General features: G+C 40.6%; 3 protein-coding genes across 5 annotated transcripts; 1 reads left to right on the top strand and 2 right to left on the bottom strand.

Annotated features, from left to right (window-relative positions):
• The first annotated feature begins 1,023 nt into the window (after positions 1 to 1,023).
• Positions 1,024 to 4,478, top strand: ckap4 (cytoskeleton associated protein 4). The gene is made up of 2 exons (XM_072377738.1): positions 1,024 to 1,454; positions 2,715 to 4,478. The coding sequence occupies exons 1-2, from the start codon at positions 1,155 to 1,157 to the stop codon at positions 4,149 to 4,151; spliced, it is 1,737 nt and encodes a 578-aa protein (XP_072233839.1). The 5' UTR covers positions 1,024 to 1,154; the 3' UTR covers positions 4,152 to 4,478.
• Positions 4,479 to 5,059: 581 nt separating this feature from the next.
• On the bottom strand, positions 5,060 to 10,339 carry ikbip (IKBKB interacting protein). Of its 2 annotated transcripts, XM_072377742.1 has the most exons (4): positions 9,800 to 10,339; positions 9,609 to 9,726; positions 6,969 to 7,190; positions 5,060 to 5,774 (listed from the first exon to the last, which is right to left on the bottom strand). In XM_072377742.1, the coding sequence occupies exons 1-4, from the start codon at positions 10,009 to 10,011 to the stop codon at positions 5,208 to 5,210; spliced, it is 1,119 nt and encodes a 372-aa protein (XP_072233843.1). In that variant the 5' UTR covers positions 10,012 to 10,339; the 3' UTR covers positions 5,060 to 5,207. The 2 variants fall into 2 exon arrangements, with proteins under 2 accessions (XP_072233843.1, XP_072233842.1); XM_072377741.1 differs by lacking the exons at positions 5,060 to 5,774; positions 6,969 to 7,190 and adding an exon at positions 7,305 to 8,815.
• A 459-nt stretch (positions 10,340 to 10,798) lies between these two features.
• arfgap3 (ADP-ribosylation factor GTPase activating protein 3) lies at positions 10,799 to 19,948 on the bottom strand. 2 transcript variants are annotated; one of them, XM_072377154.1, is made up of 16 exons: positions 19,772 to 19,948; positions 18,956 to 19,074; positions 17,983 to 18,055; positions 17,721 to 17,852; positions 17,470 to 17,550; positions 16,349 to 16,436; positions 16,194 to 16,253; positions 16,049 to 16,095; positions 15,812 to 15,963; positions 15,565 to 15,696; positions 15,339 to 15,467; positions 14,712 to 14,864; positions 14,363 to 14,489; positions 14,062 to 14,149; positions 13,390 to 13,514; positions 10,799 to 13,289 (listed from the first exon to the last, which is right to left on the bottom strand). In XM_072377154.1, exons 1-16 carry the CDS (start codon positions 19,838 to 19,840, stop codon positions 13,272 to 13,274), a joined length of 1,593 nt encoding a protein of 530 aa, XP_072233255.1. In that variant the 5' UTR covers positions 19,841 to 19,948; the 3' UTR covers positions 10,799 to 13,271. The 2 variants fall into 2 exon arrangements, with proteins under 2 accessions (XP_072233255.1, XP_072233256.1); XM_072377155.1 differs by having other exon boundaries at positions 15,339 to 15,464.
• Positions 19,949 to 20,238: the final 290 nt, after the last annotated feature.

Genomic DNA, 20,238 nt, shown 5'->3' with positions numbered 1-20,238 from the left:
ATAGGCTATTGTATTATAATAATACAATTAATAAATAATTTAAAACCCATTATAAGTCAGGTTCATTTCAATAGCACACCTAAAAGCAACTGCAGTTGATCAAAGTGTTGCACAAGTTATCAGTAACAGATATAAAAACTGTGAAATATAACAAGCGTAAAATAAATTAGATAAACTGTGCTTGCACAATAAAAGACAAGCTTTTGCTGTTTGTGTATTTCTTGTTTTCTTGTTTTGATGATAAAAAAAATGGGGGAAGTCAGAGTTCATTTGCTTACAAACACAGTTCTAGTGCCATAAAGAGAGTCAACAGCGTTTATAATGGGAGAAAAGTTTTTAGGCGACTTGGACTTTGGAGGTCTCGTTTTCTCGTCGGACAAAAATAAAACGATGGCTGCTCAGATGTTCCGCTCTGAGATGTGTAATGAAGGGATGTGTCAGGCTGCAGTGCCGGGACCAGCTGCCACGTATGAAAGGAGGAGCAAACCGGAGGGGAGGAGGAGACCCTCCCTGCGCTGCTCTGCTGCACTGTAAACGGTCTGCACGTTTACATCAGCACGGGGCAGTGAGTTTAAACTTATGTGAAAGTCCTAACACAAGTATAACAAGATAATTTATGAGCATAACACACAGATTAGTTGATTTTAAACAGCGGTGATTAAATGGTGTGCCAGAGATGTTTCTTTTGCCCCCCCTCATCATAAGGAGTGACTGCCATTTTTGTCTTTTGCCGTGACTAAAGTTAACCAAAAAAAAAAGTCGATCTAAATAGTCATTTAAATAAGATGACGAAATGTTGCTCATGGAAAAACAAACTACTTCCTCATCTTTGGTTTTGTGAAAAATGATCAAAGCTGTGAGGATTTTGATGGAAACCTATAGTTGCATTAACACTTTATAGTAAGTGCAGCACAAACCATTCATTGTTTCTTGGTGGTTAAAGTAATTTAACAAGACCCATGCAGAGCCTGGACGTCAACATGGGACAACCCCCATCCGCATACCTCAACGCAAAAAGCCCCGTGGAAAGACACGACGCGCTCACTGATACGCTGCCGGTCCTCTCAGTGGGGCTGAACTGGACACCCTCTCCATCCACGACTGCAGAACCAGCAGCACTCTCCTAACACATATACGCCAAGCTCCCGCTGACGATGACTGCGAAAAGCCGACCAAAGAACGCTGCACCCAGCCAAGATGATGCGTCGAAGAAAAGCCAAAAGAGTAGCACTAACGAGGTGAGTGGCCCCGGACCTCAGGGGCCGCCCTCAGGTAGCTGCCTGGGGCTTCTTGTAACCACGGTGTTTTATATCGCCTTAATAGGCGCTGCAGGCATTGCAGCTTTTTATTTACAGCAAGTGGTGGAGGAGATCCGTCAGACAAATGCAAGACATGAGGAGAGCGCACGGCAAAACGCAGAGCTGAGCAGCAAAATGGAGAGTGCTGTTCAACAGGTTGGTAGAAATGCATGCGAATCAATGGAAAGGATAAAAGAAGTTCAGTCTGAATGTTGCCAAACGTTAATATAACTTTGTATTAAAGTAGTATTCTATATGTCTATATATTGCTTTGTGTATATGCGTTTCTGTTCGATAAGGCCCAGTTAAAGTTATTGTACTCTATGTACTATTGGAGGGTTGGGTGCATCAAGTTGGAAGGGAAACTTTTGATGAAGGATGTGCTGAAATCCTTACACTTTTATCAGGAAGTAAGTTTCAAAACCTGTGGATAGTGACTTATTCTTTTCTTTTGATCTTTTTCATGAGAATAGCCCATTTCTGATTACCTGGACATGGTAGATGGAGATGAATTGGCACTTTGAATCACTTCACGTACAAGCAGCTAAAGGAGACATCCTCCCTTTGCTTAACTGAACAGGAGGTTTAAACTAAAAGCTGTCGTACAACCCTGTGTCCAAAAATGTGGCAAACTTATAACGTTTCTTTTTAAATTTGAAACTATTTACAAGTTTAATCAGATAACTGTTTGCCACTGCAACATAGTGCACTATGACTGATAAACTGTGTTCTCTGATGATAGTTTTCAAATATTCCTGCAGTGATTTCCACAGAATCGTCAGTTTTTTTTAATGCAATACTGCCAGAAGGGGCCAGAAGTTCTGGTTTTCAGCCTTATACTTTGTGCAGCTTACAATGGGGTCTCTTTTTTCCTCAATCTTTTAATAAGATTGTGAATCATAGATATGAAAAAGAAAAAAAAAACAATTGTTGAACTATTTGCCCACTTAGTCAATCACAGAGTCGTAATCAACCCCACTTGATCTTTGTTCTAAAAAGACTCAGCTTCTCTGGGAAGCTCTTTTTACACCCAAATCACCTGACTGACCTGTGGCCAACCACATTTAAGTTTGTGATTTTTAAGCTTTACTTTTATTCTCATTTTGGCCATAAATTTCTTGACATTTCTGTTGACATTTCACAACTCAATCAGCTTCATGATAGATGCATTCTGATAGATCAAGCAAACAAAACAAAGCAGATTCTCAACATTAGTAAAAGGTGAGGTAGTTTAATAAGATCATCTGTACTCAACCGTAGTTCAATTATCCTGAGATTTTAACCACAAGATATTTTTCTTCCTGAGCGAATGAATGCATCTCAAATCTCAGGTCACTGAAGACCACAATATGGTATTAAAAGTGCAGTTTGTTTAAAAGCTGGTATTAATGTGGTTTGTTTCCATGTCTTGCAAAGGTGGAGTCTCTGAGAAGCGTTGTGGACGGTCTGGAGTCATCACTGGGCATCACAAGGGTAGAGCTGGAGGCGGCTGTGAGCCGGATGAAAAGGGGCGAAGTCGAGACAAGGAGGGTGGAGGAGGCGCTTCAGAAGCTCCAAAATGATCTACTCAGAGACCTCTCAGAGGGTATCAACGAGGTGAAGGAGGCTCGAGAGAGGGACTTTTCCTCTCTGGAGAAGACCGTGGAGGAGCGCCTGGCTGAAGTTAGTCAGTCCATCACAGCCAGCGTGGCGGAGTTCACTGAAGCTCAGGGTGAAACGCAGAGTCAGCTGGCTGATCTCAAACTCCGTCTGGGCCACATTGAAGACCCTGCGCTCATCAAACAGGAACTGTCTGCCATTGTTGATGATGTAGCTGAACTTAAAACGGCCAAAAAGGCAGCTGACACTGAAGCGGATTCATTCAGAGAGCAGATAGGTATGGTGAGGGAAGAGTTCCAGACTCGTAACCAGGAAGTAGTCTCTTTGTCTCAGGAGGTTGAAACAGTGAGGTCAGTGGTTCAAGAGACAAATAGGGATATGAAGCAGATAGTGTCTGCAGCAGAGGCTCAAGTTAAGGATCTAAAGGACAAAACTGCAACACTGCAGAGCAACGTGGAGCAGGTCACTGGTGCTGTTCGCAGTGTGGAAGAGAAGGTGAATACAGAAGCTGCTCAGGCTGAGAAAAGATCAGAGGACCTTGAATCCAGAGTTATGGCATCAGAGGAGAGTGTAGAGTCATTGTCTGCGTCACTGGCAGACATCACCACCAAGGTTGGCACATTGTTTGCCAAACAGGATGCTCATGAGAGCAGTCTAGCTGCACAGGGGGGTTTGGTGGAGAGAGCCAAAACTGAGCTGGAGGCAGTGAAAAGCAGTGTGGAGAAACTCCTGTCCAATACGGTTCTGAGTGGAGAATCTTTAAAGGACTCCAGCCCTAAGGAGGTGGTGTATTTGGAGAAAAGGCTCGCTGCTTTGGAGGACAGCAGCAGCAGAACGAAACCTGAGCAGCTGGAGAGCTTAGCAACAACTGTAGATGAACTGAAGAGCAAAGCCGCTCAGTTAGAAGGCCACGATCAGGCGATTTCCACCTTACAGGAGGCTCTGCGGGAGATAACGCAGACAGTCACGGGTTTATCTAAAGATAAACGCAAGGCAGGGAAAAAAAGCAAGGAGGAGAACCAGTTAACTGCCAGCCTGGACCAGCAGGTGGATGACTTAGAGAAGAGGCTAGCTGCTTTGGAGGACAGCAGCAGCAGAATGAAGCCCGAGCAGCTGGAGAGCCTGAGAACCATGGTGGATGGACTGGAGAGCAAAGCAGCCAAGCTGGAAGGACACGATCAGGCCATTTCTGCCCTTCAGGAAGCACTGCAGAAGACTACAGATACACTCGCTGTCTTAAATGAAGACAAATAGGAAGAGAGGGGCCCTTAGTTGTGCAATGTCACCTCAGGATACCAAAGCATCCAGCATCAGGGACAGTAATAAATCCAAATGGGTGACCATACCCCACTTTCCCTATTTTTATGAAGAATATTTTCTCAAACTTGATAGTTGATGTCACGATGTTGCACACTTTGGTAGGAAAAAGGAAACAGGAGGAGCAAGAGGAGCAGAGCTGGACTGCTGATCTGTGAATACAAATCCCCACTCATTCTGCACTGTGGATTCATCTTCCAATGTTCGTATTGTTTTTCTGTGTAGACTTCAAAAAGTTTTTTTAAAATGTTTTTCTCAGTACCTCCAAATGCAAAAAAAATGTTTAGTTTACTGGCTACATGATGTCGTTTTCTTTCTTTTTTTTTTTAGGAGAATAAAAAAAATCTTGACTCGAAACAGTGAACAATTATTCTGGGCGTGAACTTGATGAGGAAACTGTTTCTGCTACGGTGCAGCTGCCTTCACTGTTACATCATGGGTGATGGATTAATAGCAAGGGTGGGAATGAATGAAGAAAAAAACTCTTGTATGTAACTCATAATTAATTTCTGGATTTTTTTTAAGCAAGCCTGTCACGTTAAGTCCAAGTTATTAGGCAGGATCGCATGATTCATGATCTGCGACAGGCAGAGCAAGCAAAACTGCTGCTGAGAGAAGCCATTGATCTTCCGCTTCATAACATTGAACTCTTTCATTTGTAGGTCTAAAACAACAGATGACTCTTTTCTAGGTGCTCTGCAGGAATGTGCTTCCTTGTGCAACACCTGTTCATCAACCACTTAGCCAGAAAACTTCAAAGTCATCCGAGTTGCCAGAAGGCATTTGAATACTTCTAAACTATTCAGCTGGAGTTTCAGGTCTCGCGGCACCTTAATGGTAAATGTGAGGAGCTTGTTTTGAGGATTATATGTCAGAGGTTAATATTTATTCAAGTTGTAATCAAAAAGGTTTATTGCAGAAAACTTTTAACAGTAGTATGACAGGTGATCGGACGCAATAAGCCAAAAACAAATGATCTTGTCTGAGAGTTCCTCATGTTGGCCCGTGCATCTCTCCGATATCAGAGATATCAGCGATTTCGCTGACCTGTTTCGCTGTAACACCTAAATCTCTCTCGACTGCAGTGAGGTTTAATAAAGTCTGTCTGAGCTCAGTGATCTCCTGTTCTCTTCTGGTGAGATCTTCTGCTAGCTGTCCGATTCGAAGGGTCAGGTCTGACAGCTGAGGCTCAAACGCGCCAAAGTCCCTCTTAATAGAAGCCACCTTTGGTTTAAGGTCACCTGCAAACGTCACTGTTCTTATGAGGCGCGCCCGGCCCCTCTCCAGCTCTTGGAGGCGCTCTGAGATCTGCACGTCGGCGTTGTTGAGCTCAGGGATTTGCCTGCGGAGCTGCTCTATGGCCCGAGTGTTGCGTTCAGATGCAGATCGGAGATTGGAGACTCGGTCGACGCTGTTTGCCAGCACATCTCCGATGCGTTTGACCATGCTGCGCTCCACCTGATTGGTCTTGTCCGCCAGCTCTCCCACCTGCGCCAGCAGAGACTCCAACTCAGAGTGCAGGCCGTCCATCCTGCGCACATCTGTCCTCACTGATGATACCTAGAGGGCCAACACAGCAGTATTAAATAGTAATTATATTGTAAAAATAGATCTTTTTTATCTGTGGTTTGTAGAAAGAAAATGCTTTCACTCCTATAAAGAGAGCTCGTTTAATGTATCATCCTTTGAGAATTTTGTCTTGTGTATGTCAGAAAATAATTCAAGGATTACAATTTATGCAGTATGCATAGATTCCATGCATTTTATATCAATTCAATAAAAATGTGTAAAATTGCGCGTTAAAACTACAAATAATTCAACTTTTGGTGTATTTTCGGGAGGAAATCAAAGTGAAATACTTTTTACATTTCTTTTTTAGAGCTACACTGATTTGTAAATCAGGATAATGCATTTATACGACTCTAGAAAAAAAAAAACTATTGTTTTAGTCCGTCCAAAATGCATCAGATGCATCGGACACATTTCGGTTATTTACTCGATTTGGTTAAAGAATCAATTCTTCTCCCGTGCATGAATACAGGGACAAGGATGATGGTCCAATTAAAAGTTAAGTTTTAACCACAGTTCAATTCTGTGGCTTCAGGAGAATTCCTGGAGAGGTTCAACTGTGGGCTCAACATGAACCTTGTAAAGCAGTGTTCCTCAACTGCGGTCCTCAGCACAACGTCCTCGTCGCTGTGCTTCGACACACATGGCTCAAATAAACAGGTTTTTCACAGGCTTGTGCAAAACTTGAGGACAAACTGTTGAGGAGAGTCATTTTGTTTAATCAGGTGTTAAAGCCAGGAAACATCTAAAATATGCAGAGCAGTAGTTCCTCAGGACTCTAGTTGAGGAACACTGTAGTAGAACGTCTCTGAAAATGGCTAAATGCTAACATTTCCCATATAGTTTGATTGATTTAGGATGTTCCTGTTGAGAAGAATGAAGGAAACTTCCAGTTGAGAAATTTGCCAGTTCTGGAGGATTCCGAGGCTGTCTCTGCTGTCATTGGTGGTTAGTGAAAGGCTCAAGTACAGAGCCTCAGGATGGCTGGCTACTTCATACATGAGCATTTCACGTTCTTGTCAACTCTCTGCAAGGTCATTGGCTGAAATTGGCTTGAAACTGACTGGCCTTTGACTGGGAGGCGTAAATCGAGTTAATAGTACTACATTTTTTAAATTTTTCTACTGTTTTTGAAGCAGACTGAAACAAAAAGTCTCACAATTGGAAGAAAACAATCAGACAAACCTTGTTGGCAAAGTCCTTTGTGATAGCCGATGTGCGTTCTTCGATTTTCTCCACAGCATCCCTCAGTGAAGTCAGGCTGCTCTGAAGCTGCGTTCGTTTCTCAGTCAGGCCAGAGGCCCACTCCTTCAGTTGGCTGACGTCCTGCTCCAAACTCTTCAGCTGAGGCAGCAGAGCCCCCTGCTGACCCCCGAGACCACGCAGCATCAGCTGGACACTCTCACACTGAAACAGGACAAAGAAGTGACAGATATGACAGCTACATTTCTGCAGAAGATGGAAGTTATCTGAAGCGATCGTACATTCAAACATCATGTGAATAAAACACGTGGACAAAAGTGATTTTTCAAAATGGTGATTTTATTAAAGAAACTCTGTGATAAAAATGCTTTCCAAGTTTTTGAAAACCAAAACAAGACGAAAAGGGGACATTTCCCAAAAATATGCAGCTTCATTTTACATCTGCAGAGGCTGTTCCTGTGTCAAATCAAGGTGAAACTGAGAGCTGTCGCTTATTAGCTGAAACTGATGATTTCTTTCACGAAACTGAAATATTACCTTCCAAAAACAAAACTACATAACTGAAAAACGTTAAAAACCTAAAGCAAACCACACATCTGCAACTCTGGAGCTGGTGAATTGGTTAATAAATTAAGCAACTACCTATCAATAATCGACTCATTACATCTGTAAAGATAGGCACATAGAAAACAGTGCAAAGGGCTAGCTGATGTACAGAGATAAATGTGTTTCTGCTGAACACAGTGCATGTGTGTCTGAGTGCATGTTACAATCCAGGCAACGCTCTGTGTAATGATGGTCCAGATTTTTTTTGCATTAAACTGAGGTACAAATACAACAAAACTTTAATACTGTCCTTAATTAACAATACTTTACAGAAAATAGGAAGAGAAGACATCACCACTGCTTTTCCCTAATAATACGAAACAATGACATCATATGTTGAGGTCATCATAAGGAGGTAGAGTTGCGTCATCTTCTGGCCACTCCTCCTCTTCATCCTTCCATTCCTCTTCCTCCAAAGTGTCAGAGTCCACCTGGCTTTCAACCCTACTTCCCCTCAACACCGTGGTGAGTTCACGGACCGCCTCTTTAACCACGGATAACTCATTCTTCATTTTCAGGATGCTGTTTTGAGCCTGCAGGGTGTCCAACTCCTGCCTGATCTGAAGGATTTCATTCAGCGCTTTCAGCATGCTGTCCTCAGTCCCAAACACCTGTAACGTCACCTCCTCCAGCCTCTTCTCTGCCCCGCTCAGGTCACCGCCCAGTTTCAGGATGGAGCGCACCGCCTCCTCTATCTGGGGCAGGTGCTCTTCACACGCCTGTGCTCGGGGAATGTGCTCCTGGAGCTGAGAGTTCAGCTCATCCTCCCTTTTGCTCAGGCTGCTGATCTGCTCCTCCAGCTTGTGGATCTGCCTGGTGTTCCAGTCCAGCTGATCCTGCGCTCGCTTTGCGTCGTCCTCCTCAGTGCGCTCCAGAGCTCGGGCGTTCCTCTTTGTGCTATCCTCCAGCTCCTCCAGCCTCTCTGCCAGCGTCTGGGCCCTACGCTCGGCCTCGTTCACCTGCTCAGTGGCTCCAGCATGAGCCTCTCGAGACTCTGCCTTGAGGGCAGCCAGGTCAGAGGTGATGGCAGCCAAGCGCTCCTGCCACATCTCCGTCACGTTAAGGAAGTGGGCATTGACTGTCTGCATGTCACGGGACGCGGAGTTCTCGTCGGCCTGCATCTCCATCACAGCCGCATGGAGGTTGGAGATGTCCTGCTGGAGTCTTGTTGCCAAGGAGACTGTGGAGAGTGCCTCCTGTAGGTCATCCTCAGAGGCGGCAAGCTGCAGCCGCAACACAAAACAGGAGGGCTGTTTCTGTGGGAGCTTTATCAACCTCTTAAATCCAAACCAACATATGCTTGTAATCTCCTTTGTCAAAGACTAACAAAGGTTGCCAAACTGCTTATTCCTATCTAAATTTGCGCAGTTCGAGTAGTTTTTGACAGGGCTGGATAAGTGAAATTATCAAGAAATAATCTCAAGAATGGGAAAAATATAAGATAAATGAGAAAAATAAAGACTTTGTTTGTAAAATTACAGTTACAATATTAATTTTCTTCTTTCATGATGTGCAGTGAGAGGACTCTTAATCCCAAACCAAAACTGTGAACTTAAATCATCTTTTTAGACTTACGGCTAAATGTAGATGTAAAAACAAAATGAAAAACTACATTTTAGGAAAAAAAAAAACCCAAAAACTTTACATTTGCGTTTTATTAGTACAGACTTGGGCAGACCTTTATCTCAAGAGTTTTACGAAGGCACTTAAATATTACTTATGTGTATTTGTGATGCACAAAGTGCTGAGATTTTACATTTAAATAATAATCTGTTAGTCTTTTTTTCCACTAAAGAATAAACAAACCGTTTATACAGCGGATTTTAATCACATTTCCCTCCACTGATTTGAGGCAGAGACAGTAATCTGAATTCTTCTTCTACTTCTTTTTAAAAAAAAAATATTTATTTACTTTTTTAAATTTATTTATTTATTTTTATTTATTTATTTTTTTAAATCTGGACATTTTGGGTGAAGTGACCCTTTAAAAGCAGCTCTACTGTGACTCAAACGTACCTTTTTAGAAACTTTGACGATCTCTTCCTCCATGTCCAACAGGCTGGAGGTTTTTCCATGCAGAGACCTGTACTTTTCTTCAATTTGGGAAAACCTCTCATTCTGCTGTAGCACCACCCTGAAATCAGAATAAATCTTTAGTGGAGACACAAAATCTGCACAACACAGAGATTCCATCTATGTTTACTTACCAGCTCAGAGCCCCGCAGGTTGCAAGCGATAACAAACACATTAAACTCTTAAAGTCAGGACTTGTTGACGTTTTATTTGCTCCTTTGCTGCCTCCGTCATCCGTCTTCAGTTTGTGCGCTTCATCTTTGCCGTTTGCAGACGAAGTTTCTGATAGTTCATCGCTTTGCTTCTGTGCCTGCGTCTTTTTTCTCTGCTTTACTTCAGTCGGCATTTTAGCACAGTAATATACGGCTAGTTGCCTTTTCCTTTGAACAGCCCAGGCAAATTAAAAGACAAACAAACAAAATAGAAGGCTATATGCTATGTCGCAGATTAAAATAGTATTCCTGTTTTACATATAAGTTCATAATGTGGGAGGTGAGATACGAAAGAATGATAACCGCTACAAACCTTTAGCTTTACTCCTGCTCTTTGGAAAAGAGTTGCCTTCATGTTCTTAGATGCTTAGTAGGTTAATATAAAATCTACATACCTGACAAGCTATTTTTAAACTTTGACAACGTACCCACTGAAACCATTGGATGTGTGTTTACCTATAACCCAAAATCAAACACAAATACTCTCAAATAAATTTAAAGCTTCAGTCACGTTTGACAATTTTGAAAACTGTGCTTTAACCATACTAAACATGCAACGTTCCGACCGTGCAGGAAGTACTTTAAACGCATCAGCAAGCCACGTAGGCATCTGCCAGGAATTGCCCTTAATCTCAAATTATTTTATTTCTGTAGAGCTGAAACAAGAAAAAAAGTAAAAATGTCATTTTTAAAACAAATTAAAGCACTGTGTGAAATTTAAAAAAGATAAAATAGAATTTGATACAGTTATGCACAGACACAGCAATGTACAATGGGGATGTTTCACTAACATCTTATAATATATAAACCTAAGATTACAGGGAGAAAGCTAAGTGCTAACAAACTTACAGAAGAAATGTGTACATACATACTCGACAGTGCAGATGGCATATTTAGAGAAATAATTTAGAGACAGAAGAGTTTTAGGTACAAGCCATTTATTTGGCATATTTACAAAAATTGCAACATACATTTTGAGTGTCAAAATGGTCAAAATTTGATTCTCAGTAGCTTTCTACAAATGGCAGTTCAAAGCCTAATACAACATTGTATGAAGCATTTCAAAGCCTACTTTACTTTAATATTTTTTATTCTGGATCTGTCAGCATATTCTACAAACTAGAAAGGGCCATGCAAATGACACAAAATGATACTTTCATGTAACATTTTTAACAATATCCAGCAGCAGAAGACACAAACAATCTTTCAAAGACACAAACTGAACATGGACAGATTGGCAACTTAAAGGCAAACATTTATCTAAATTAAAGCTAAAGCTTCCACATGTAAGTTTATGACAAATTATATGCAAATAGATAACAACTCCATTATGTTGCAGTGAGGGTGTGCTAAAGATCTTTGGACTAAGGCATAAAGTGATGAGTAAAAAAAAACAAAAAAATCTTGTCTGTGATCTTATTTTAGACTCTAGTGTTTCCTAACAAATTAAAAAAATAACTCCTGAGACACATCACTCAGTAATACCATAATCTTCTGTAGAGTTTGGACTGTAAAAACAACAGTCCCTTAAATCAGATGTAGAATGCTTATCATTATAGCAGATATATATAGAAATGCTAAAGCTTATGTTGCCATTTTCACACCAAAGCCGTGAACCAACATCAAACTGCTTTTCAATTAAAAAATAGAATCTAATCCAATTTCCAATTAAGGAGTATTAACTGTGGTTCATCAGCCTTTCTGTTATATCTGACATAATCATAGACAACATCTGTATCTGGCAGTATGTCATAGTTATGCAACAAAATTAAATAAAAACCCAGACAAAGTATTTAGTGGAAATAAAGCCTGAAAGCAACCAGCATTCATTAAATAATAAACCAATAGGTAACATGGTTTCATTGAACAGGCTTCCAAATAAAGATTTCAACACAATTCAAATCATCAAAAGGCACAATTCTATGTTCGGTTAATCTATTTATAACGAGTTGGATAATTGTGTCTGGGTCTAAATAAACAGACTCTGCAAACATATTTAATAGTGCTACAGACCTGTATCGAGCAGGTGAAATTAAGTTGATTGCTTATGAGTCTATGAATTACTTGCTTTCTTGCAAAATGTTAGAAGAGAACATCTTTCACAGGTCCTCCTTTAACGGAGAGGGTACATTACACCATATTGCACGTACGGGACGGAAACACCATCTTGAGATCAACACCCTCCTATTATCCGTGACTGCTATAGTTTTTCCTTCCTGCTACCTTAAGTTGGTTATAAAGTTGGTAAAAATGGTTGAAAGTGATGGAAAGGGCAAAAGAGACCAGGAAAAAGTGAATCATGCTGCCAAGAAACAAGATAAACGAGACGGATCCATACACTTGACTGGATACCTGAACCTTCAGGACTACTTTTACTCAGATTCCCGTGCATCGCAAACTACATTTTAGGAATGAGTTGATGCAATTTGCTGGAGTTTAAAGTTACAAATAAGCCTCTGTGCAAGCAGGATCCTCAGAATATGAAGTGTATACAAAACAGTCACCCTTGGATTACTTTAAATTCATCCTGGCTCAGTATCAGTGTCTCATTCTTTATACTTTGTTGTACAGAAAGAAAGCAAACAGTTCCTGTCTGTACAGCTTTATTGTTAAGCTAACCAGCAGGCCTGAGGGACTTGAGGGCGTTGTTGTTCTTTACATCCAACTTTTGGCAAAAAAACCCAAAACAACCAACCAAAAAAAAAAAAAAACACAACAATAAGCTGCTATTCAAAGCATAATGAAAGCTCTGAGCTAATGAATCCAACAATAACTGATAGTGCACTTAATTATGAAAAATATATCTGTTCCCCCGAAGGCCTCTATTTTAGCTTTTGGTCCAGTCTATGAGGAGCAAATGTTAAGTGCACTTTGGGGACGGAAAGGACACTTTAAAACCTGCATGAATGTGCACGAGGAAAAGCCTGAAACACCACGACAGTCTACATGATGAGTGCGTTATCCTGGATTGTCTCCATAACTTGGGTTTTCACATAATCTAGAACCAGAATCATAGGGAAACCCCTCCTTCATAACGCCACAAAACGAATGCTACAGACAGTATTACTAAATATCTAAACCCCCAAACCTCAAAGCAAACCAAGTGATTCAATGCAACTAAATAACCTTCAAGTCTGTTTTACACACAGCAATCTCCCTTCAAGGTGTCAAAAAGAGGGAATGCATTCTACTGAAAATATATACGTATATCGTTTCCTTTTCAATCTTTTGCATCTACACACATCAACTGATACCTAAAAGAGAAACCGAGGGTAATTTTGATGTAAATATGCAGACGTGCTCTGACCAATGATTAGTCCTTCTCCCCAGTTCTTGTCCCTTGGAGTGAGTGCCCAAAACTCACTGGAAATGTTACCGACATCAACACTGTGACTCAGGAATTGTAGTGATCCTGGAAAAAAAAGAAAAAAAAGAAAGATGTAGATCTCTATAATATGGATTCATAAACGTAAACTTGATTCATAAACTTAAAGATGACATTTTTGACTAACCTGAATTGTGTTAACCACGCCGCTTGCCATGACCGATAGCTTCCCTGCTACTGAGCGCACTCCGAGTTTGAGCTGCGACATGTCAGGAGCACTGGGCAGCACGCTGCTCAGGCTGTAGGAACTCCCTGGAAACACGAGACAGAGTCAAGCAGACAGGCAGCGACAACTTGGCTTCACGTAAGAGCCTGCCAGCGGGACAGGTTGCCATCAGGAGGAAGATACTGTGATAGATCTCCATCTTTCATTATGTCAAATGGTATCAAATTATGTTGTCAGCTGCGATATTTTCTTAATGCCTTAACTTCCCAACTTGACAAAGTTGATATGGTTGTGTATGCCCGATTATAGTTAACAGGACATCAGTCTTGTGGTGTTAATATGCAGTTTTTACTCACGGTACCATTTTGGGAATGAAATCTGACTAAATATGGAGCTAAACAGGGAACATTATACATCAATGGTATCATGTATAAAAGGTATTCATCAAGTTATTCACAAGACGTTAGTTGACTAGATTCAATCATCAAGCTTTATGGAGAGAATTTAAATTTACAGGATAATTATGTACTTTTATTCTTGCATAAGGGTAAAGAATTACTCATACACAAATAATTACAGAACTTGGAATTTATGCGAGCCATATTCTTAATGCAAAACGCAGTCGTGTCTTACCGGCCTGTTTCTTTGGCTCGTCGAAAAGGTCTGCTGAACTTATCGAGGCACTGCCTGAAAATCTCTCCAGTCGTGTTTTGGCCTCATACTAAAGCAAAGAAATGATAAATCTTAAGCATACTTATATGTTAAATGCAAACACCTGTCAATCAAAAACAGACTGTATGAATGTGAAATGCTATTTTGACCATTTAGAATACAAAAAAAAATCATTAAACTCTAATCATGCAAAAAATAATATGAATGGTGTAGCACTCTCAATTTATTAGGTACATATGTACTATTTATTGTGACTCTGGACCTCGGAGTTGTCTTGTTTTCCAAAGTACATGTCGGACGAGATGGCTTTGACGTCATCTCCAAACTTTTTCCGAGCTTCTCCTGAATCTGAGACTGGTAACGATTCTGCTTTCCTCCTGGCTACGGGTCTGATTGGAAAGAATGATCAATTATGAAGTGACAACAGCAGTAATTTAATCATTAGATAGATCAATTCTGGATGGATCATGAAGGAAATTCAGTTTAAACAGCAACTGTATTATCAAAAAGCACAACTTCATTTCTGTTCTGTAAAGTTTACACTGAAAGTTGCACAGAGCTCCTGAGAACTATTCTGCTGGTGCAGGATGCAAAAGTACAAATGATTCTACCTGTCATCAAGTGAAGTTATGGTGGAGGAAAGATAGAAGTCCTGCTCTGGTTTCTTGCTCTCTTTCATCCAGCCTCCTCCATCGCCTCCATCTCCCCACCGCAAAGCGAAACTATCCGAGGGGTCCGTTTGATCCTCAAATCGTGAGAGGACCCTAAAAAAGCAGCAGCTCAGAGTTAAGTGTGAAAGGGCTTTAGCAACAGTCAAATAACAAAGAACTGCTGGAACATTCCTTTTCAGATACAGGACAGTAATACAGAGCAGACTACGAATTATGACATTCACCCTTTGTGAATTCATTCTACAACTTGAACAGGAGGCCAAGCATAAAGCAACAACCAGCAACTGATGGTCTGTCACTAAAGAACTCTGACAGCAACATCTTTGAGAAACTGACAGACGACTCCACCAAATGACAAGAATCTGGCAAGAATCTGGCTCTTGTTATGCAGGTTGTTGTTATGCAAAAAGTGGAGGGGGGAGTCAGCAAACTCCGACAGAAAACCACTGGCAAAAATAAATCGAACAGCTTAAAAAGACAAGAAAAAAGACGAGGAAACTGAAAACAACATTAATAACAATAGCAGTGATACATTTCAAAACGTGCATTTAAATGACTTCATCTGACCTTGAGCTGAAGGAGCCTTCATCCTCAGCTTCATCAGTAAATCGCCGTGCTTTGGTGGTTTTGGCTCCGAGTGGACTCTCCTGCTGGATGATGTGCATGTCTGATGTGACAGAGTGAGAAACTCCACTGCTAAACAGAGCAAAGGAAGAGCCACAATGAGAGCATGAGACAGGTAAATGAAAATCAGCACCAGGCTTTTTCAGTATCTCACTCTTCATCATCATACCTCCTCATGCCCAGACCCATGCCCAGTCTCTCAGCTTGCACCTTTTTCTTTCCCTCTAATCCCTTCAACTTCTGCTCCTCAATTTTTCTTTGATGCTCAAGATCCTTATAGGCCAGCCGCATGGATGGAGCGCTGAGGAGAAAAAGTAGGTGAGCTCAGAATTGATATAAAAGAGGACAAATAGGCAAAACACATGCAAAAATGTAAAGCCAAGTAAAGATTTAATGATTTAAAGTGTCACTCTCACCTGGACTCCTCTGATGTAATGTTCTTCTTGGCAACAGCAGAGCCTTCTTCTTTCTCTCGGACTTTGTCAGCAGCCTGAGCCTTCTTCTCCAGCTCTGAGAAACTCTGGTTGCTCACTTTCTGAGCACCCAGACCGCCCTTCCTAGAAGCCAGCTTCAAGCAGAAACACGTATAAGAACTCGGTCCTGTCTGATAAGGCAAACATCTGACTACGTTTGGAATAATCGTTTGCACATACAGTTTTCTTGGCACCTGCTGGCTTCTTTTTGAGAAGAGAAGAAGGCTCTGTAAAAATAAATAAAAAATAAAGGGAAAGTAAATTTTACTATTCAAATATGCTTAGATAGAAGAAGAGAACTGCTACATATAAAGTACAAACAGACCTGGGTTTGCTTTAGGAGAAACACTCAGCATTTCCACACTGGGGCCCTCCTCTAAATTTCCTGAAAAATGGGGTGAAAAAAAGAATGTTCATTAGCTAAACCACAAAAAAGAAAAGAGATGCATCTATATGTTACTCATCAGGTAACCAGGATACCATTTCGGTCTTCATCTTTGTCCAGAGTCACAGGCTTCTCAAATGTGGAGGAGCTGAGGCTCATTTTGTCTATATTCAAATTTTCTGGCTGGAAAAAATAGAGACACATGAAGGAATTACAAACACCCAGGTAATGTAAGATAGACATAAACATACACAAAGCAAAACAAAATGCATACACTTCTGTGCAATACCCCCAAAATGACACCTAAAAAGCACCTAAATACTGAATTGCATCACTCTGCAATAATTCCTTTTTTCTTTTCCATTCACATTTCTTCTCAGGAGGAATCAAAAGCAATTGTCCTTAAAAGACTACTGAAAATCCAGCTCCCAAAGGAGAAACTGAATACACATGTGAACACCGACACAGTTTTCTACGGTGACGATTTTTTAGAAAATGACCTATTAACACCAGTAGTGTCTCAGTGTTCATCCTCGAAGCTGCATGTCCACATCATGGCTCCACGTGGAAAACAACTGCCAGAGGAATGAAACGCGACTTGACTTAAGGTCAGTGGTATAGAAGAAGCCATAGTGTCAGTTAGTGAAACCACAGTGAAAGTCATTCTAAAATGACAGCACAGACGGTGTGCTGCCAGCATACAACGACATGTACAGGACACTACACATCAGCTTCTTTTTCCTCTGTGACATTATCTTGTTAAAAATGAATGAAACAATAAACCTTGACTGATCTGACTGCTCACAGCTATTTTACATTGACTCCTCTTCCCACTGTCGAATGCATTTCCCTCCATTTAGGAGATTTACTCCACCTCTAACCGCCTCATCCACCTGCAATGGAAAAAGGAGGGGACCCACTGATAAGTTGGAGCAAATCAAATCTCATGAGAATCGAGCTGATCCACAAAGCAGCAACCAGAGAGCTGCTGAAACTATTTCTCTTAGAAGAATGATCAAGTCTGGCACTTTTTTTTACTAATATCACACTTTTTTTTTTTTTTAGTTTTTTAATTTTCATAGATTCCAATACCCTAAAGCTCATCTAAGAAGTTCTTGACTAACTAAGCAATAAGATAACTTTCAACTATTTGACATTTAACGTAGCAGTGGGGGAAACTCACTGTTGCTATACCTAAAGCAACGCCCTCCAGTACCTTTGAATGTAGACTGAAGAAATCCACCTGCTTGTCATCTGGTGATGTTGGAGAGAGAGGAGCCTGACTGTCAAGCCAAAGCTGTGAGGAAGAGCAGTGCAACTGAGTCAATGACCTGAACACTGACTGATATGCTTTAAGAGAATGTGATAAGCAAATAATTACTACACAAGAAGCCAGAGTTAGTTTTATTTGATCTCTAGGCAACAGCCTCTCTTCACTATCTGGATAAACCAACATGTTTGCATTACCTCAGTGCCATGGCGTCTGGTAGCTTGTGTTGCTAAAGTCTTTATCTTCTCCCTATAAAGCTGGGCAGCCCGGCTATTATACTTGGCATTAGCAGCATTAGTGGTGGACCCATGTTGATTGAAGAATGCAATCTAACAGAAAAGTTAAAGAGAGTCACAGAAAGGGAAACAGAAATCATCAAGTTGAATCATTTGTGTGTCATGAAGAACTGGGATTTTAATTTAGCCACAGTGTACTGATAAGTTGCCCTCTGGTACTCACCGCATTGGCATTGCCTCCCACTTGCATACATCTTAGCTGGAACCATGACCAATTAAAATCAAGCTCAGTGGACCTGGTAAAAGAAAAATAGGCTTTGAAGACGACATGATTACACAGCAGCAAATAGCACTTTAAGTTCTAAAAGCAAATCCTTCATTTGAGAATTTTTGGGGGATTTTTTCCTCTCACTGCATTTACTTGTGTCATCATGTTTTCATAGTGAGATATATTTGTATTTTAAATGTAATGAGAAATGACCTTGCTTTTTTTTTTTTTTTTAATTATTAAATTATTATATTTCACAAAACCGCTTATCTGCAGATGGTTCAACGGCACAGGGAGCACATTACTCCACAGCTGACCTCTCTTCTAACTGACCCAACTTTCACAAATTACTTATCAAATATGCAAAAACCCCAATGAGTACACTTCTGAATTCATGTAACATTAATTTTAGCTCCAAAACAAACAGATCCAATTAAACTATTTAAATGTTTCTGTTGATTTCGTAACACTAAAAGTTTTCTTAGCAAAGAAATCAGTTATGCTAATGTGTACAAACCCTCAGTGAAATGTAGTTGATTGAGTGTTAGAAAGTTAGCAGCTGAAGATTAACAGCTTGCAACATTAAACAGAGTGGAGAGTTAGATGTCAATGATACTGAAAGATGTTATGTCTACACAGTGACAGAAATCTTTATACAACTGAATGACAAAAGACTAACTTTTATGCAAAATGGAGGCAGTCCACTCAAATTAAAATCAACTGTAACAAGCCTAGTGACCATATAACAGTGTCTCAGGTTGCTGTATCTCTATTAATGCTACCTGAATCAGCTGAATGACGAGTTCAAATCAGGACAAGCTATTTGTGGTCTAATCAGTTTGTAACTTTTAGATAAACAAATTCTTATATTTTCATTTTGTAGCTTTCAATTTGTGGCTTTTATTTCTCTTTAAAGACAAAAACTTACCGAATAAAGGACAAGTGCACCCCCAGAGATCTGTGAGTCCCCGAGCAGTCTATACAGAGGAACACACCATAGGTGATGCTGGCCCAGCTGGGGTTTTTAGTCATGCAGTCAAAGCAAACCTAAACGTCAGGGAGCAAAGAGGACATTCGAAATAATGATTATCCGAATTCAAGTATAGACGAGGCAACTGACATTTTAATCCACGACTCTGTTCCATTTCTGAACCATAAAGTTCAAATCAATAAAAGAAACGTGGAAGCAAACACTGAGTCAATTTAAAGCACAAGATTTGAGGGTCTGAAGTGCATGTTTTAAGGATAATTAGCTGGCAACACTGCAGCTGTTCTAAACAGCTGGTGATGAAGTGGCTTGAATTTCGCCATAAACTAGTGTAACAGCAGGTTATAAAGACTTCCTTTTCATTCAGGATGTCTGCACTGACGTGTTCCATTGTTTTGTGGACTAAAGATTTCAAATCCAAAGCCTGAGCAAACATGGCAGATGTAAAATGTCAAAATATAGCTAGCTAGGCTGTCAGCCTCTTGGCTAACGTTACATCTGGTTCAAGCAATTAAGTTTTTGGGCAGTTTATATTTCTGTCAATATTACCAGGGCACAATTTTCTCTTATCGACAGCATCAACAGCATGTTTCCACAAGCTCGGCTTATTTCAAACATGACATACAACGGATAAATGTTAATCTAGTAAACGGAAGCCAGCTTTGGCGTTTAACAAAGTGCGACGTGTCAAATATTAGATTCAGTCGACTTCCTTGTTTAAGACACTCCACCGTCTGCCGTTCACAAAAATCTCACCTTATTAGTAGGAATGGAGCGAAGTCGCTTGAAAATAGCAGAAATGTCCTGTTTGCTGGGTTCTGCCATTGTCCTACCTCTTAGTGGTAAAACCTGACCGGTGGTTACAGGAATGGCATCAAATAAGCTCCGTGTTTTTCCCAATAACAACCGAGTGCACACGTCAGTTGGAGAACATCATGCGCAGGCTCTGATTGGCCGAAAAAAGCCCGTGGTTGTGTTATTGCAGAAAAGGCTTCTGGGTAGTGTAGTTTGGTTTAACAGCCTGGGTCTCGATACAACCAGTAGGGTAAGAACTTTTCAGAAAATAAATTATATATAATTGTAAAATGTTTCTATATTAGCATAAATGTTACCATTTGCTGTAAGATTTTCCATCTGTGGCCCTTATGCCATGATATACACATGAATATTAGTTGAAATTCGTCTTTAACATTTATTTCCTACATTATCTTTTCTCACCATTA

The sequence above is a fragment of the Leuresthes tenuis genome, unplaced genomic scaffold (genome assembly GCF_036924035.1).
Source record: "Leuresthes tenuis unplaced genomic scaffold, fLeuTen1.0.hap1 SCAF_23, whole genome shotgun sequence".
Lineage (NCBI taxonomy): Eukaryota > Metazoa > Chordata > Actinopteri > Atheriniformes > Atherinopsidae > Leuresthes > Leuresthes tenuis.
The sequence above is the reverse complement of the archived record's forward strand: the minus strand, read 5'-3'. Positions and strand labels throughout refer to the sequence as shown.

Excerpts from the sequence above, each read along its gene's own strand:
- ckap4 (XM_072377738.1), top strand. The coding sequence starts at position 1,155 with ATGACTGCGAAAAGCCGACCAAAGAACGCTGCACCCAGCCAAGATGAT. Across the intron at positions 1,455-2,714 it reads TGGAGAGTGCTGTTCAACAG|GTGGAGTCTCTGAGAAGCGT; the intron begins GTTGGTAGAAAT and ends TGTCTTGCAAAG.
- ikbip (XM_072377741.1), bottom strand. The coding sequence starts at position 10,011 with ATGCCGACTGAAGTAAAGCAGAGAAAAAAGACGCAGGCACAGAAGCAA. Across the intron at positions 9,727-9,799 it reads ACCTGCGGGGCTCTGAGCTG|GGTGGTGCTACAGCAGAATG; the intron begins GTAAGTAAACAT and ends TTCTGATTTCAG. Across the intron at positions 8,816-9,608 it reads TCGTCAAAGTTTCTAAAAAG|CTTGCCGCCTCTGAGGATGA; the intron begins GTACGTTTGAGT and ends TTGCGGCTGCAG.
- arfgap3 (XM_072377154.1), bottom strand. The coding sequence starts at position 19,840 with ATGGCAGAACCCAGCAAACAGGACATTTCTGCTATTTTCAAGCGACTT. Across the intron at positions 18,056-18,955 it reads GTGCACTTGTCCTTTATTCG|GTCCACTGAGCTTGATTTTA; the intron begins GTAAGTTTTTGT and ends TTCTTTTACCAG. Across the intron at positions 16,254-16,348 it reads CAAAGATGAAGACCGAAATG|GAAATTTAGAGGAGGGCCCC; the intron begins GTATCCTGGTTA and ends CCCATTTTTCAG.